Below are 13621 nucleotides of genomic sequence, written 5' to 3'. Positions count from 1 at the left end.
GAAATAACACTATTGAGAACAGAATGAACTGTTGTTTTCAATTCAGTTTTAATCAAATTAATCCAGCCGTGTTGCCGTATGGGTGTGAGTTGGGTAGATAGGTCCTGGTAATTAGCCAGCAGATGAAGCTGGTTGCGCGTTTGTGTGCCTGCGTAATGCCTACTCCGCATGGTCGGTCCGTTTGTGCCGTTTGCGCCAGTTTGCCGTCTCTACGGGGCATCGATGGTGCCGCGGCCCCAAGGTTTGCTTTCCTACTGGAGGCCGTTCAGTCCATCAAGGGGCCATTAAGACCTCATTAGAACCCGCTGGTGAAGATTCTCACACCTGGCCTAACGGGCTCCACCGGGACGCGTGCGCTCCGGTTAACACCACACTGGACTGATGAATAAGTAGGCTGTAGTCTACGAAAGGAGTTAACAAAATAAAGTATATATCTCTAGGAGATAGGCTATAGCACGTTTTCTTATGCAAACTTGTGACAACGAGCTATTTTAAGCAATAGAGTGTTTGTAGAGAAATCTAGCCGACAGCCCAGCCCAAAGAAGAAATTATCCTGGCAAAGTGACAGGGCTGGCTGGATCCCTTCCCACACCAGAAGGGCGGTGCGTTTGCATCATTTGCAGTTAATCAGCAGTGGGAGGATTGCTCGATATCTCTAACAAATCCTATTAACCCTCTTAATTATGTAGTCTATAAGAGCCCCCTGCCAATTTGCTCCCCGTCGTCTTTCTCGCAGATGGTGTCTAACTTTTCTCCTCTGTGTTTTTACAACAACTTAACGGTACCATATTTCTCACCCTCACGCTGTGAACCACTGTTTATACAACTGGGGAACTCTTCACACCAAACTGCCCTGACCCCCAATCATTTGGCCGACAGGGGTACCTATCCCCCCGCTCGGGTCGTTTGGCAGCTACGCTCCCCCCTCACGCCCCCTCCGGAGCTGGAGGTCCTTTATAAACCCCGGGCATTGTGATCAGCCGGACACTCTCTCTCTCAACACGCCCCTGGAAGCACTACGAGACAACAAAAGCAAAGTAGGATACTGCCACATTTAGGCTGCCGCAAAGAGGAAAAGAGCTGGGAGACATTGGTGATTCCGCCGCAGGCTTTTCGACAGGATTCGAGCAGCGACCGAGAGATGAGTTCCGCATGCCTCCTCGTCAAACAGACGCCCTTCATTGGGGCTCCGCTTTCGCGCCCGGTGATGATGGACACTCGTCTGCCAGCAAACGACAGGTAAAGCCCCTCTAATAAAGATACAACACGTATGCCTTTTATCCGAATGGTGCCATAATTAGTGGACATATATCTCTCTGTATTGACCACGAACCCTTATCATCGATTTAACATAAAACCCTGATGTTTAAATTTGGCTGGCTGAATCGATCAAAACACTTCTCCAATGTAGTCTACTTAGGCCACATAGGCTGGTGTTATAATAGCTGCCACTACTAGGCAATGTCCGCTCAGGTGTGCGCATCATCAAGGCAGATATTTCTCAATATTTCTCATCATATCGAATGTTGAGGCCAGTTTGATTGACACTAACCGTCCGGCTCGTTTCCCCCTGCAGCTGTGCGTCGCTGTGGAGACCGTGGCTCGCTGGGAAGGATGCAGCGCGCGGATGCCAGAGGAGCAGGCAGCAGTCCTCATGTGTAAGTTGAATTCTCCCGCTTTGTGCTTTAGTCCATTGTTACAGCAGCATACTAGCTTCCAACGGTTCATGTGTTCAGCCCAGGACCATTCACTTTGAAAATATAGAGCCCTGGATCTTATGATTAACAAAAACAACAACTTTGGCATATGTGTGTTTTGAATGGAGACAGAAACAGGGGAGTCAGACGTGTCCCGCTGAGGGTTTTAGCAGTGGTATGCTACAGAGCAGAAGGTGTGAGGGTCAAGCTGTCTTTCCGCCTCACTGCCAGCTCTGTAGCTCCAGACAGGCTGTGGAGACACACACACACACACACACACTGTCACACCCTGACACTCTGACACATGGCCATATGTCCCTGCCTCAGTCTCTCTCTCTCTCTCTCTCTCTCTCTCTCTCTCTCTCTCTCTCACACACACACACACACACCACCTCAGCACTACACACACACACCACATACCACCTCAGCACTACACACACACACCACGGCTCTATGGGTGTGAGAAAAACAGCCTGCAGACGCTAAGCTCCTTCCTGCTGCTTCCCAGAGAGATGCTAAACTGGACACCTCCTCAGGGCTGTGAGAGAGAGGATGGGACAGGTTCCCACGCACACACACACACACACACACACACTGGTTAGTCCCAGGCCTCCACTAGTGTGATGAAACCGTGTTCAGTTCAGACCCAGCTCCCTGTGTCTGGCCCACTGTGTGTGGAGCTGTTGTCTGTGCCGCGTGTGAAGACTGCTAGCAGGGAGATGGTCTGGTCAGGTCAGGTCAGGACCGGGGCATGTGATGGCTCGGCGGCTTCGCGTTCGCTAGGCGGTGTAGATGAACGTCTGTCCTCTCTCCCTCCCTCTCTCTCTCTCTCTCTCTCTCTCTCTCTCTCTCTCTCCGTCTGTCTGTGGATCAGCTGACTAACGTATGCTCTTCTCTTTCTCCTGTCCAGCCCTACTCCAGACCGGCCGCTCCTGACCGCCTCACCTGCTCCGAGGGGAAACCGCAGGCCTTCCAGCACCCAGTCAGGTCAGTACCTGCCCCCTGGCCGCCCCTGACTACCTCCTCCTCTTCCACCCTCCCTCTTTCCCTGACCACCTCCTCCTCCCCTTCCACCCAACCCCCTCCCTCTTCCTCTGACCACCTCCTCCTCCTCTCCCACCCCCACCCCCCTCCCCCTCTTGACAACATCCTCTTCCTCCTTCATCCCCTCTCCTCCCATTTCCTCTCTGTGAAGCGCGTCGTGTTGCCTCTGCGTGTGAAATGCGCTGTACGAATAAAGTTTGATTTGATTTCAATCCGCATTAGACCTGAGTATTAACGTGTATGTTCGTTCTCCTACAGGCTGTTCTGGCCGCGCTCCAAGTCGTTCGACTACCTGTACAGCGACGGAGAGGCTCTGCTCAAGAACTTCCCCGTCCAGGCCACCATCAGCTTCTACGAGGACTCGGACAGCGAGGGCGACGACGAAGACTGGGAGGAGGAGGAGGAGGAGGGGGACGGCGGAGACGACGAGTGCCTCAAGCCCCAGTCCCGTTTCACCAGCTACAACTGAATTCTCAGAGCGCTGCGAAAAGCGGGGCCCTGAGGTCGCCGGGGGTCACAGCTGCGTTGTGTGAATGCACCGGGGGTCGAGAACTTGACAGCTAAGGGGGTACGCGTAATACGCAAACGCACTGTAAACTGTACAGCACGTGAACGCGAGAGTATCTTGTTCTGTCTAGATTGTGTCTGGTCTTACCTCCGTGTGTGTGGAGCTGTGACGCCGGTGTTAGAGTTCCCTCTCTGCTGGTCTGGTGTGTGGTATTGTTACTCAACCAGCCTAACCTTCCCCAAAGCCATATGTTGAGGTCGAATAGAGACCATCTAGAGTTTGTTCACGGTCTGTCACGATCTGTTTATTGAACGCTGCCAGAGTCCTCAGCAAGACCAGTGTTGAGTCTGTAGGGTGGGGTGGGGTGAGGGGGGGGGCTGTCCAGGGTTGAGTCTGAGGGGAGGACCCAGTGTTGGGTCTGGGGAGAGCCCACGGTGTTGGGTCTGAGCGTAGTGGGGAGGTGGATCACGGATTCCCACATTGGGAAACACATCGTGTTTACAAACAAACCTCAGGGTCGCGACCTCGCTCGTGTACATAGAGTATAGATGTAATACAATCCTGCCAAGTATTTACATTTCTAACTTATAATGTAAATCTGTATATAAACACATATGTATATTTATAGTACTATTTATATGACTGTCTTTTTTTTGTATATTGTCCGAACACTGTCTCAACTTTTCACAGTTTGAATTAAAAACTATTTTTGGGAAAGCCGAGTGTGTTGCGTCTTTCTCTATCAAGTGACAAAGTGATCGGAGGGTTTGGGGCAGGAGGAGACTGTCAGAGGAAGTCTTTGTTGTTGTGTGGGGAGATTCCACCGGGTTTTCTCCCTCCTATCTCCGCTTCTAGGGTCTTTGATGTCTATCTGCTAGTTCTCCCAGGCTGGGGTGGGCTGGGGTGAGAGGAGGCCTGGTCTCTGTCTCCCTGGCCCAGAATGAGGTGATCAACTGGTTGAGGGGGGCAGGGAGGGGCCTCTCTGAGGTTAAAGGTCACCGGACGCCCCCTGCTGTTATCAGTTTACCACTTGAGACCGTGACCTCTCGGGGTGACGACACACAGCACCATCCTGCCCCATCCCCCAACTGCTCCACGATCACACACACCTCCCCGGTATGCACTCTCATGCAGGTGTGGACTGAAGTGTGTGCGCGCACACACACACACACACACACACACACACACTCATGCATCATAATTCTTCCCTGTTTTTATCTCCTGTCCACCCACACACACATATGCACGCGCACGCACACACACACACAAACCTTATACATATGATTTAGTTGAAGTTACAATGATTTAGCTGATTGGTTTGACACATTTTGGTGTTTTTCATTTGATTTGATTTATCAGACACAATTTTGGCCTTCACAGAATGGATGATGGGGAGGGTCTGTCATTCTGGATCATTGTTCCATTGTTCTTTTCAACTGAAGCCTATTACAGATAAAGTTTATTTTCAGGCATCAGTCACAGCCCCCCCCCCCCCACCCCCCACCCCCCATCGACCTAATATAAACCAATACGTGGTGGAAACCGCTCTCTTGAATGCTGGGATATGAAGTCTTCTGGTATAAGGTGTGGCTTGCTGTCTCCTCTCACACAGTGCTACTGCCAATCTTATTTCTCCTAACCAAGGGGGGTTGAACGGGTTGGATAACTTATTTTATTTCGATAAGCACCTAAATATTTTATACTCATTGTTAGTTCATTAAACTCATTTGATGGAGGTTGAGTGCGTGTATATCAAACAACTTCAATATAAAGACAGCCTCCGCCTTCACTGGGGCGTGTGCTTAGATGTCAACGGAATCTTTTCGACTGCTTTGATTGGATAATGGTGGGGATTCCACCTCTACTATTGGTTCGCCGGTGTCTCGGTCACTGTCTGTGTAGTGACTCATGTGGGTGCTCCCTTGTTGAAAACAGGGACGGAATGGAAAATCCGTTTCTTTAACAGTGGCGTGGAAGGTAGGGTTCCTTTTTGTGTATATTGAACTGAACACAAAAGAGATGAACACGTGTGTGGATAATAGTTATATTTATATGAAATACATAGGGCCTACTTTTTATGACTAGAATGTTATCATGTGAAGGATATTCTAGCTAAGAGACGCTGAGAGCAGAAGCCGACTCTCTTCTATGATAGGAATGTAACTCAGCACGAATCTTTATAAATATTTAATATGCTGTTATGGTAGCAAGAGCTGTACATGGCAGAGACCGCGACAACCAGCAGCATGTATATGAATGGTCAAGCATCCTTATTAGTCTTTAAGATTTTAAAAGGATAAACTATTGGATTTATCAATAATCCTACAGTGATATTCCTAATTATCAAAACATCTGCTGCACGAGGGTTTGAAAAACGTTTTCTTTAAGAGATTGTTCTGAGCTGTGTATAGGACTGAAGGGTGAGATGTGATTCGGGGTATCTATGGCAGCTTACAAGCACTCTTGTCTTGTTCTCCATGATGCTGGGGGGTGGGGGGTTGATGAATGGGGTCATTTACGGCTCGCTACTCCGTGTGTATACTGCGCGCTCCCTCTGCTCTATGACAGGGACATTCTGATGCGTCTCCCTACCACGCGCGCGTCTTTTTCTAATGATTTAATTGAGTCTCGATAGGGACTTTACGGCTCGCGCGACTCCCCCTTTCCCTATCCCTGTTGCTATGGGAACCTCTCCCCCAACCCCGACGACACTATATTTATAGATGGGATATGTTTTTACTAAGGTATATGGCGATGCCTGTATCCATTTATGAACGCATACATCAAATTTTAGAGAGCAGTGTCATGCATTATTGAAACTCGAGCTTCTTTCTCAGATATACACGCGAGACCCATTCCATGGCCCCCTGCTATTAAATAGATATATTACAGACGAGGATCCTGTGAGGAGTTAAGGGACCGGCTGTCAATGACAAAATGACAAAACTGTAACTGTATTAGAATAGAATATAGTACTTTATTGTCCCCTCAGGGAAATTTGTCTTGGACTCGCTTGCTGCACAAATCAAGTCAATGCATAGAAACAGAGGAGGACAACACATCACATGTCTCACATACATATACTACATACAACACGTTGATCACAACATATTACACATACAAAACACATTATTACTCACAACACATTGCACATACACAACACAACACAATACGTATTGTTACAGTTCTGTAGGACATATCCCTTTAGACATTGCACACTGGTAAAAATGTCCTGAAATGTTAAAAGAAGTGTATAGTCACAGAGATGTGTGGATTAACTGATGCCTTTGCTTCTTTCTCAGGTCAACGACAGCGTTTCTCAGTCTGAGTAGCATGGCTGGAGGTAAGAACCACAGCGCGCGCGCACACACACGCACACACACACACACACACACACACACACACACACACACACACACACACACACACACACACACACACATTTCATACCACAGATGGTACAACATGCTTTTCTGCCCACCTGGATCTCAACCAACAGATCCATTTTAATGTTGCTGAATTTGTTATAATTGTTTTCTGTTCTGGTCCACCTTCTACAGCCTTCTGCACACTCCACCTCTCTCTCTCTCACACACACACACACACACACACACAACACACTCCCAGACTTCCAGGACGCCGCCATCTGCCTGGGCGACGACAGACTGATATCTCTCTCCCCGTTTGTCCCCCAGCGTTCCTAAATGGGAAGGATGCTCACTCTCTCCTCAAGCGCTTCCCTCGGGCCAACGGCTTCCTGGAGGAGCTCCGGCAGGGGAACATCGAGCGGGAGTGTGTGGAGGAGAGCTGCAGCTTCGAGGAGGCCAACGAAGTGTTTGAGAACAAAGAACTCACGGTACTATACCTTCACCGTGTGAACTCAAAATGCACGATGGGAGTAATGGAAGTGAATTGGTGTCGTATCACGTGAAATGTAGCTTTCTGACATTGTGGTTGACTAGTTGTACTGCATGTGTCTTACATTCAATCCTGGTTTATTTATATGGGTGTTATAAGCTCTGGCTTTTTATCTTGAAGTAGCCTCATGGTGTCTTACCTCCCTCTCCTCTCCTTCCATCCTCTCTTCTCCTCCTCTCTTCCCCTCCTCTCTTCTCCTCCTCTCTTCTCCTCCCCTCCTCTCCTCTCTTCTCCTCTCCTCCCATCCTCTCTTCCCCTCTCCTCTCTTCTCCTCCCATCCTCTCTTCTCCTCTCCCCCCCTCCTCTCTTCTCCTCTCCTCCTCTCTTCTCCTCTCCTCCCCTCCTCTCTTCTCCTCTCCTCCTCTCCTCCCATCCTCTATTCTCATCTCCTCCCATCCTCTCTTCTCCTCTCCTCTCTTCTCCTCTCCTCCTCTCCTCCCCTCCTCTCTTCTCCTCTCATCCTCTCCTCCCATCCTCTCTCCTCCTCTCCTCCCCTCCTCTCCTCTCTTCTCATCTCCTCCCATCCTTTCTTCTCCTCTCCTCTCTTCTCCTCTCCTCCCCTCCTCTCCCACCCTCTCCTCCCCTCCTCTCCTCTCTTCTCTCCCCTCCTCTCCTCCCCTCCTCTCCTTCTCTCCTTCTCTCCTCTCCTCCTCTCCTCTCTTCTCATCTCCTCCCATCCTCTCCTCTCCTCTCTCCTCCTCTCCTCTCTTCTCATCTCCTCCCATCCTCTCCTCTCCTCTCTCCTCCTCTCCTCAGATGGAGTTCTGGAAGACGCGCAGCGTGTACACGGTGAGCAGCAACACAGAGAACCGCTCGGAGCGCACCGACACCGTCTACATGGTGGTGCCCCTCCTTGGCGTGGCCCTCCTCATCATCATCGCCCTCTTCCTCATCTGGAGGTGCCAGCTGCAGAAGGCCACGCGCCGACGCCCCGCCTACACCCAGAACCGCTACCTGGCCAATCGCAACTCCCGCAGCCTCCCGCGCATCCTGGTCCACAGGGACACGCCCTCCCACGCCGACAGCCCGCACCTGGAGCCCGGCGCGCGGCCCACCGTGCTGGTGGAGAGGGGAGGAGGCGGAGTCAGCGGGGGCGGAGGAGGAGGAGGGGCGTCGTTGGTCTGCGCCGTCCCCGAGCCACGCCCCCACGCCCAGAACACTCGCGCCCTGTACGTCCAGGATTCCTCGGCGTCGGTGACCTCACGGCTGTCGGGCGCCACGCCGCCTCCGTCCTACGAGGAGGTGACGGGACACCTGGAGAGCAGCAGCGACGAGGTCACGGCGCCCTACAGCGACCCGCCGCCCAAATACGAGGAGATCGTGAAGGGGAAGTGAGCGGAGGAGACGGCCGGGGACACCGGCAGGTCCTCCTCGTCCCCCCCGTCCCTCCCTCTGCTGGCCAGCCACCGTCTGTCCGACCGCGGGGGGGTCTGTGGTTCAAGAGCGCTCGTGGTTTCGCTTGACCGCGGGTTTTGCACTCGCCGAATGATCCGTGCGTCATGTGGACCTTATACTATATAGACGTTATTGTGCCAATTTGCCTGGCAGTGTGTGTGTATGTGTGTGTGTGTGTGTGTGTGTGCAGTTAGGCATCAGTGTTCCCTTCACTGCACTCTGAATTTTGTGGTCCTGTTGTGGTCTGATGTGTCTGACCCTGTGCTGAAGTCCTTCGTGTGGTCTGGCTGGACCGCTGTCCAGCAGGACCTCCTCTATATACCAGCTAAGGTCACTTGTTGATGAAAAAAAACAAAAAACAATCCCCAGCATTTGCACTGCCTGCTCATGGGTCACTCACCACTCACAGAAGCACCGCTCCCCCCTCTACTCTGAAACACACCTCAAAGACAACCATCAGGACCAGAGAAAGAAAGAAAGAAAGAAAGAAAGAAAGAAAGAAAGAAAGAAAGAAAGAAAGAAAGAAAGAAAGAAAGAAAGAAAGAAAGAAAGAAAGAAAGAAAGAAAGAAAGAAATAGAAATAATTGAAAAGCCCCCTTCCCCCATATGATGACTGTATGGAGACTAGAGACTGTATAGAGACTATGGAGACTGTATAGAGACTATGGAGACTGTATAGAGACTATGGAGACTGTATAGAGACTATGGAGACTGTATAGAGACTATGGAGACGGTATAGAGACTATGGAGACTGTATAGTGACTATGGAGACGGTATAGAGACTATGGAGACGGTATAGAGACTATGGAGTCTGTATAGAGACTATGGAGACGGTATAGAGACTATGGAGACTGTATAGAGACTATGGAGACGGTATAGAGACTATGGAGACTGTATAGAGACTATGGAGACGGTATAGAGACTATGGAGACTGTATAGAGACTAAGGAGACTGTATAGGGACTGTATAGAGACTATGGAGACCATATAGACTATGGAGACTGTATAAAGACTGGACACTGTATAGAGACTGTATGGAGACTGTCTGGAGACTGTATGGTTAGACAATATAGAGACTGTTGAGACTATTTAGAGACTGTTGAGACTATATAGAGACTGTTGAGACTATATAGAGACTGTTGACTGTATAGAGATTGTTGAGACTGTATGGAGACTGTATAGAGACTGTCTGGAGATTGTACAGTGACTGTATGGAGACAGCATCAAAACTGTATGGAGACTGCATAGACAGGTTCACTAGAGGAGACTACCCAGTCGTCTTCCTAGATGAGGTGGACATGAGAAGAGTGGACACTTTGCTGATGTTCTGGATGATCATGGTCAGCGGACGAGCCCAGACCTGTCTCTCCCTCACATCTCAACCCTTCCGCACATCCTCCAGAGTCAGAGTGAAAGAGATAGTTGTGATCCAGCAGAGTGTAGGATAAGATGCACATGCACTACCGCAAAGTTAGATCAAGTGGAGACAACTTAGCCATTTAAGTGTTTTTTTTTCCCCAAATGAAGATAAGTAATGTTGGAGTTACCCTCGAACTACACATGTGCATAGTTGGAAATATTGTTACTGGCCAACTGTCATTCCCTCAAGAGCATACGGGCCACTGCATTCCAGTCAACACCTTCCCAACACCTTCCCAATCCCAACACCTCCCCAAAGCAGCAACATGGAAAGGTACAGCACTAGCTTCAGATCAGCTGTCCTTTTACCGTTTACAGTTTTTACTTTGAACCACCATTATGATTCTACAGGACAAAGTATTCCATGGTGCGACAACTTCGCTTGTCCTCACAGCAGTTGGTTTTTCCTCTTAGCTTTTTTGGCCTTTAATATTCATCTGTTTCACGCCAGTAGTTGAACAAGCCATCAATCCTCCATTACGTTCAGCTGAAGGAAGTGTCCATCTATCTGCTCAGGTTTTCCCTCAACCTACCGCTGTCCTCGCTCGCTGGACCAGCATCGGTCTCCCACACTGCCAGAGACGAGGTAGGGGACGAGGTATCCCACCTGGGTCTGTGGATATAGGACAGTTCTCTTCTAGAGGAAAGGAGAGAGGGGCGTCCCAGGGCAGAGAGAGAGAAAGAGGAATGAGAGGATGACCTCTACGGTGTCCTCTGTCTGGGGGCATGGCCTGGGTTTAGTTTGGACGTGTATTGATCCCTGTGGACGGGACGGACGCGGGGACGGTCGGTGCTGCGGTCAGCCTTTCCCGCTAGCCGTCGATGCTAACTACTACTGTTGACGCTGCGGCTGTCGGCTGATAACGCATGATGGTGACGCTATCCGTCGCTAGTCTACAGGGGGGTTGGGGGAGGGCCTTCAACTGGCACACATCCATTCTCCTCTCTCCTCCTCTCCCCTCTCTTTCACCTTTTTCTGGCTGTGACACTGGACACTGTGGCCACTTTAGTGTCAACAGAGGAAGGAGGACATTGACACGAGGATTGATTTGAAGAAGGGAAGCCGGTTGGTTGTAACACTTGTGGGCTGGGAGAGGTTTTCTTTTCGTTGATAATGTATATGTTCACAGTTTGTGTGTGCGTGCGTGCGTGTGTGGGTGGTGGTGAGTGTTCATGTGTGAGGATGATTGCCTGGTTTATTCCTGAACTTACTAAAAGTATAAATTTGAATGGTTTGTGACTTCTAGGCTGAAATGTGCCAAACAGCCAATATATAAATCTATCTGTAGTCTTCCTATCTATTGCCAAAATCATACACACCACTTCAGACAAATCATTCAGAAAATGCATTTCCATACGCTTACGTGGGATATTGAAATACAACTCATTATAGATTTATTGACAGTGCTCAAGTTGTGGATGTGGAGATTGATCTCTCATTGGTTGGATGTTTGTCATTCCCATTCACTAGTATTGATTCAAATGTTCTTTATACAGACATTCTCCCAGACGTTGCTCTGATTCATATTTGTGTATTATATGACGAGATCAAAATTATGTGTGCGTGTGTGTGTGTGTGCACCTATATTTATAGTAAAATATACCCCATGTACTTCAACATAACCCTCACCTCACTTCCTGTCAACAACATGGGTTGGTTATTTGCTTTGAGTATATCTATATATTAATGTATGTAAATATACATAATATATATAAATATATGGCACACTCCAGTTGATGTTTTCTGAAGTTTTTAAATGGATGCATGGATGTCTGTTCGTCGTCAATGACTTGGGACAATCAACACTATGTCAGTGTAGGAGTGATCACGTGCGTCATGTGCAGGTGAGCTACAGTAGGTTGAGTTTAGTGATCATCATCATGTCAGAAGAGGGAATTAAGTGTCACACGTGTTTCACATCCAGTTCAAATACAAGATCGTGGAGATAAAACAGCTGAGGGGCTGGTGTCACAGAACTGCCATGCTTTGGAATGAAACATTCTGGCAGCCATTTTATTCTGGGGGCAATTCTAAAAGAGTTACAACAGCAGCCTATGGCAGAAGTAGGATGTTTGTGTGCTTGTTTTCTCTCTAGGTATGGGACGCTGAAATGACCCAGAGCACTGTCCTGAGACAGGCATGTGTTGCTACGGAGATCATCCCACAGAGAGAAAAATACAGCTGCTCATTGTAACCATGGTTTCCATTAATCGGTTACTATTTACAGATTGAAAAGCATAAGGCCCAGGATTTGGGATTCCTCTCTTTTTATTTGTTCTGCGTCTTCTTTGGTGCCCTCTTCCCTGTCAGTTTTACTGTGATCCGTGATTTAAAATAAATAAATAAATAAAAAAAGATCTTCCAGCTGTGAGACTGGGAGTGGTGGGAGAGAGGGATATCTCACTGTCCAATGCCATGTATTCCAGACTACAGTATGTACATGAGGTATACATATTAAGTAAACAGAACTTTGAAGAAAAAAAAGTTGCATAAACATTAACTTGGAAACTGCACATAAGTCACCCGAACCCACAACCTCCACATTTGCTCTTTCCAAACCCTCGTCTCCATCCCTGTCAGGAGGCACATATCCTGTCCCAGACAACACTGCTCTGTTGACTCGCACTGGGAATCTCTCACTCACTTGTTTTTTTATTACCAAAGTTGTGTATCCATACAGTCTTTAACTGGGTTTCATGGATGGATGCGGTTTTGTCCCAATGCTTCCTCTTTGCTATCAGCCAGGAAGTGTGTATGTAGGTCAGGGGTAGAGAAGCTGACAGGGGGATTGGCTGTCTCTCATCCTATAGGAGATGAGGCTCCTTATGGACTAGTGAAAGTAGGATGCCTTCAACCTAATTTTAGATCCACCTACCAGCACTTCCACACATCACGCAGAGGACTATGGCTCTGTATCACTGAATCAACATGTAGGCCATATTACATGATTTGAATTATTTTGCGATTTTTTCAAACTGGCAAAAATTGAAACAGATGCTGGTATAATCTCTTTTCTTGTAGATTCTCTGTTGGTCAGAGATCAAGTATTATTGTCAGATCTCCCTTCTTTACCTGGGACACATGCTAATAGAGGACATTCCATTTCCAGTCACACTATTCTGTACTAAGTGCCAAATCTCTATTTGTAAAGCACTGATGATTACTTTGTGAATATATTAAAGTGCGTTTATCCATACTGCCTTTGTTGTTGTTTTGTGACTATATTTTGGTCAAATTTGTTTGATTTTGTAGAAAACGGTATCAAATCTCAATGTTACAATTCGATTCTTTGTTTTCTATTCAAAAGGAACACATTGAATCGTTTGTTTTGGTTTACCTGCAAAAAATGTATCTTCATAGTGCTGAATTGACTTGGCATGCAACAGATGGGCAGGCAATGTTTTGCAACACTGAAACATTGTTGCAATCAATTTCACTTTGTTTTGCAAGTCATCGTGAATTCTTAGCTGGCGCGTTGCCACCAAAACAAACACGGTCAGGGTTGTTGAAAGTTGGATATCGTTGTGGCTGAAGATTTTCTCTGGACTCTGGATTTGCTTATTGGACTGATCTTGACAGCTGTCAAATGAACACACCTGACCCACGCATCCACTGACGCTCTGCGTGTCCGCTCTCGGCT

The 13621-nt window shown here is 48.3% G+C and overlaps 2 protein-coding genes across 2 annotated transcripts; both read left to right on the top strand.

Annotated features, from left to right (window-relative positions):
- Nucleotides 1–1141: 1141 nt before the first annotated feature.
- Nucleotides 1142–3210, top strand: ripply1 (ripply transcriptional repressor 1; the record flags this gene model as incomplete). Its single annotated transcript, XM_084451011.1, has 4 exons — nucleotides 1142–1239; nucleotides 1577–1658; nucleotides 2608–2684; nucleotides 3000–3210. 4 exons carry the CDS (start codon nucleotides 1142–1144, stop codon nucleotides 3208–3210), a joined length of 468 nt encoding a protein of 155 aa, XP_084307137.1.
- A 4713-nt stretch (nucleotides 3211–7923) lies between these two features.
- LOC311311324 (transmembrane gamma-carboxyglutamic acid protein 3-like) lies at nucleotides 7924–8502 on the top strand (the record flags this gene model as incomplete). The annotated part of the gene is made up of 1 exon (XM_084441004.1): nucleotides 7924–8502. One exon carries the CDS (start codon nucleotides 7924–7926, stop codon nucleotides 8500–8502), a length of 579 nt encoding a protein of 192 aa, XP_084297130.1.
- Between the last annotated feature and the right edge of the window lie 5119 nt (nucleotides 8503–13621).

The sequence above is a fragment of the Borostomias antarcticus genome (assembly GCF_949987555.1).
Source record: "Borostomias antarcticus genome assembly, chromosome: 1".
Lineage (NCBI taxonomy): Eukaryota > Metazoa > Chordata > Actinopteri > Stomiiformes > Stomiidae > Borostomias > Borostomias antarcticus.
The sequence above is the reverse complement of the archived record's forward strand: the minus strand, read 5'-3'. Positions and strand labels throughout refer to the sequence as shown.